General features: G+C 43.0%; 1 protein-coding gene across 1 annotated transcript in view; it reads right to left on the bottom strand.

The window, feature by feature from the left end:
- Nucleotides 1-2770: 2770 nt before the first annotated feature.
- LOC106816517 (cytoplasmic dynein 2 heavy chain 1-like) overlaps nt 2771-4391 on the bottom strand; it is a 30862-nt gene continuing 29241 nt past the window's right edge. The window contains 2 exon segments of the mRNA XM_014821144.1: nt 2771-3096; nt 4012-4210. Of these exon segments, the coding sequence (XP_014676630.1) occupies nt 2938-3096; nt 4012-4210 (358 nt within the window). The 3' untranslated portion in view covers nt 2771-2937.

Genomic DNA, 4391 nt, shown 5'->3' with positions numbered 1-4391 from the left:
AACATACATTTCCAGTCCGCCATTGGATGGTGGCGACAATATTTGTCATTATTAACCCCTGATATTATCAGAAGTAACACCATTCACTAATCTCAACTTCAAGCTTTTAGATCAATTAAGTTTAATTGACAAAGATGAGATCAATCCTTGATATCGTATCAATCACACAAAACACAAAAACTGCAAAGCATAAACTCGCAACAACGTCATAAGTGAATAAATCATTTATTGCATTGCTATGCGCATGAACATACATATACAGCTACATGAGTGACATATATGTGTAATGTAATGGGCGGGGCAGCGCACTGGCAAGCTGATATGGGATAGTCTATCCCCCACAAGCTTTATCACAGTGACATGGACACTCAGGTTTCCCTTGTCATATACCAGTGGTTAACAATGAGAAACTTGACAAGGCTGTCATTATTAACCCCTGCATATACCTATCTAAGTATCTTGTTCTGCACGAGTTGGTAAAGCCCAGCGACTAGGAAACTAGCAGTTTCGTTGCACTCGTGATGCTATCAATCCAGCAATAGTCGATCTAGCAAGCATATGCCTTGTCGTGCCAAACAACGCTTCATTTGCGCCTACAAAGCCACTTAGTTTACTAACATACATCGCTTTTCTTAAGCCTGGGTCCCGTTGTCAGAAACAAAATTAGTCTTAACATTAATCTTAACATTATCTTTACGATGTTTCTGACAACGGCCGCCAGATTTCCTCGTGATCAGCCGCGTGGTAGATTACACCATGCGGACGTGGGATCCAGTGGAATATGAGCGACTACAGCGACCTTGAACTAGAGGACGTCATGTTGATTCTGCTAGCATATCATCAGGAGTGTCATAATATGACATCTATATTATGATACTCCTCATATCATCAGGAGTGTCATAATATGACATCTATATTATGATACTCCTCATATCATCAGGAGTGTCATAATATTACATCTATATTATGATAATCCTCATATCATCAGGTGTGTCATAATATGACATCTATATTATGATACTCCTCATATCATCAGGAGTGTCATAATATGACATCTATATTATGATACTCCTCATATCATCAGGTGTGTCATAATATGACATCTATATTATGATTCTCATATCATCTCTAGTCGACTGTTAGATAGCCACCATGACAGGGCCGTAGCTAGCGGGGGCACGGAGCGAGTTGCTGTTATGCTTGGCAGTGCCAACGGCTACCAAACTTCCCATATTCAACCGCACAGAACACAACCCGGGCGTGCATTTACCCCTGCCCGACTGGGCCTGCATGCAATGTGTGCTCGCGTGTTCTGCTGATCGAGAAGAAACTATACGTCATCGCTGTCCGCACACCGTCATGAAATTACATACGTTTGGACCGCTCGCAAGCTTATATATTCTACATCATGAGCATGTCTATACAACTACAACGCATATATTGTACACAACTACAGAGCAAGTGTTATCATGATTATACAATGCTCCCACTAATACGATCATATGAACGCACGGGTAGAGTTAGTTGTTTCGACCATTTAGGACACTTGGACGGATATATACTCTCGCTTCTCGGTTTATTCAACGATGAGAAATCTTGGACGGAATTTTGGGACGGAAACATTCACTGCGTTAATTCGAGATTCACAAGCCTCGAGTGTACAACTGCTATACACTTCAATGAGATCAAAACCAACGCGCGAGCGATCGCAGACGTAGCGTGGAGAGCAAGTAACTCATCAGTCATTGGCAATGCACTTTGGGATCGGTTTGTATGTATTGTATTGTATTTGTATTGTATTTGTATTGTATTGTATTGTATTGTATTGTATTGTATTGTATTGTATTGTATTGTATTGTATTGTATATGACGTTTACGTTAGCTTAGGCTGTATGAAACACAGAGAATGCGAAAATTCGTCCAACTCGTCGACCAAAGGCGTTCTTTAGGTAAGTTCGGTAGATTTTACTTGCATGCCGGACCCATTGTTTCACACCATCTTTCCCACAGCAGAGCACTAAATATTCGTTACTGCCAACAACAATGATAAAGAATCGGTGGGTCCGGTACAAGTCAGCTTACCTCCGGGTCTTTTGTTCGACAGAGATAAAACGGATTTCGCATTCGCCTGAACACACCTAATAATGCAACCGAGGTACAGTAAATTAATGTAGTCTATGCAGCACACAATTGTATACAGGAGCACAAGGTAGTGCAGTCCTAACTAAGCATCACAGAGCAGTGTAATGTAAAACCAGGCATCGCAATACAGTGTAGTGTAAAACTAGGCATCGCAATACAGTGTAGTGTAAAACTAGGCATCGCAATACAGTGTAGTGTAAAACTAAAGCCATCGCAATACGAGTGTAGTGTAAAACTAGGCATCGCAATACAGTGTAGTGTAAAACAAGGCATCACAATACAGTGCAGGTTACAAGCTATCACAGGACAGTATGGCCTTAACGAGCCATCGTAACAGGCATCATTACTAAAATAAACGTGATGCACGGCAGATTGTCCCACAAAAAAATCTGAAAACGCAGACAATAAACAATTATTTATTGTTATAAATAAACCGCAGGTACACTCACTTTCACTACTGCATGTGCACGCAGCAGAGGTAAACAAATAAATAAAATATGACTATGTATTAAAGCAACACTCTTAGAAATTCTCAATGTTCTTACAGAACAGTGGCATTCACTGCACCACTCTGAAGATTTTCTCATATGCTTACAGACAGGTGAGAGCATTCATTGCCACCCTCTGAAGATGCCATATGTTCTTACAGAACAGTGAGCATTCATGCCACCACTCTGAAGATGCTCATATGTTCTTACAGAACAGTGAGCATTCATGTCACCACTCTGAAGATGCTCATATGTTCTTACAGAACAGCACGATACGGCCGATCGCTCGCACGATCACCAGAGATGCTCATATGTTCTTGAGGAAGAGCGCAGCGCCGCACTGCAGCCACTTGTTTTGGTTTCCTCCGCAGGGCACATCGAGCTTAGCGACAATTCGCTCGCGGTCACTGTTGAAGTAGATGGGCAGTGAGATGACATCCTCCGGCCGGTAGGGGTCAGGTGAACTCTGCAACAACATGGCCGACAATGAGCGATGACGCATCGGTGAACACCGGCGACATCTATTGGGCGCGATGACGACACGTAAAGTTGAAAATAGGCATAGACAATGGCACCTGTCCGGTTCAACTATGATGTGAGAGGTGGTTATAGGTAAAGACAGCTCTATTGGTACTGAAAACTTAGAGGTACAACCTCTGTCCACTGTCACACAACATGCAATGTAAGATAAACTGGCCCAGCATACACGTCTGATGTACTCTAACGAATGTCGCACTGCAATTTTAAGCCCGTGATCACCACAGACGCAAGTTGCACGCAAATGTGTGTGTGTGCACGTACTAGCATACGATACGTGCACGTATTCTCCTTATGTTGAATTTAGAATCGTGTGCGAATATTCGCAAGTGCTGGTATTGGCATGCAACACGTATGCGTGCGTGCGTGCAGAGATGGCTTAAACCATTCAGAGTTGTCGGCTCTGCACACGTACACCATGCCTGTTGTTATAGGTAAATAATAATAATAATAATAATAATAATAAACAATAATAGTAGCTGGTAGATAGGTATAAGCCTGTAGATAAATATAAGCCTGTAGTTAGGCCAAAACAAAATATATGTGTGGTTACCGTTACATGCCGGAAAAAAATAGGTACGTAGGGAAAACACTTTTATTGTTCTTTGAAATAATTTTATTACGAACCATGCTTCCTGAAGGATGTGCGTCTTGCCTTTTGAAGACCAGGAATCTGTCCAATTAATTTTTATTTTTTTATATATATTTTTTTTTACTTTAAAGAAAATTGACAATAAAATGTTTAGGGTCGCTGGGAATCAATAGGGTCGGTCGGGAAACCGTAACCACACCTAAATTTTGTTTTGGCCTTATGCAAGCCTGTAGTTAGATAAGTAGTGCGTACCTTGGGCATCCAGGCTACGAGGCACGGCGGTATGGCGGACACGCTGGCTGAATCTCGCTGATTCTCAGACAGACGGGCACCGTCGAACGTGCATCCCTCTAGCTGCAGTCCGCCGAGCGTGAGGGCGCTAGTAGCACCACCGATCTTACCCTGCCACGACGCGACAAACTTCAGGTTGTCCATCGATGTCTTCACCTCCCTGCGCACGGAAACAAGCCGACTCCGTCTAGTTATATATATATATATACACGCACGCACGCACGCACGGACGCACGCACGCACGCACGCACGCACGCACGGACGCACGCACGCACGGACGCACGGAAGCACGGACGCATGCACACACACACACACACACACACACACACACACACACACAC

This window comes from Priapulus caudatus, unplaced genomic scaffold (genome assembly GCF_000485595.1).
Source record: "Priapulus caudatus unplaced genomic scaffold, Priapulus_caudatus-5.0.1 Scaffold1402, whole genome shotgun sequence".
NCBI classification, from domain to species: Eukaryota; Metazoa; Priapulida; class Priapulimorpha; order Priapulimorphida; family Priapulidae; genus Priapulus; species Priapulus caudatus.
Note: the sequence above shows the minus strand (reverse complement) of the source record. Positions and strands in the feature narration are given on the sequence as shown.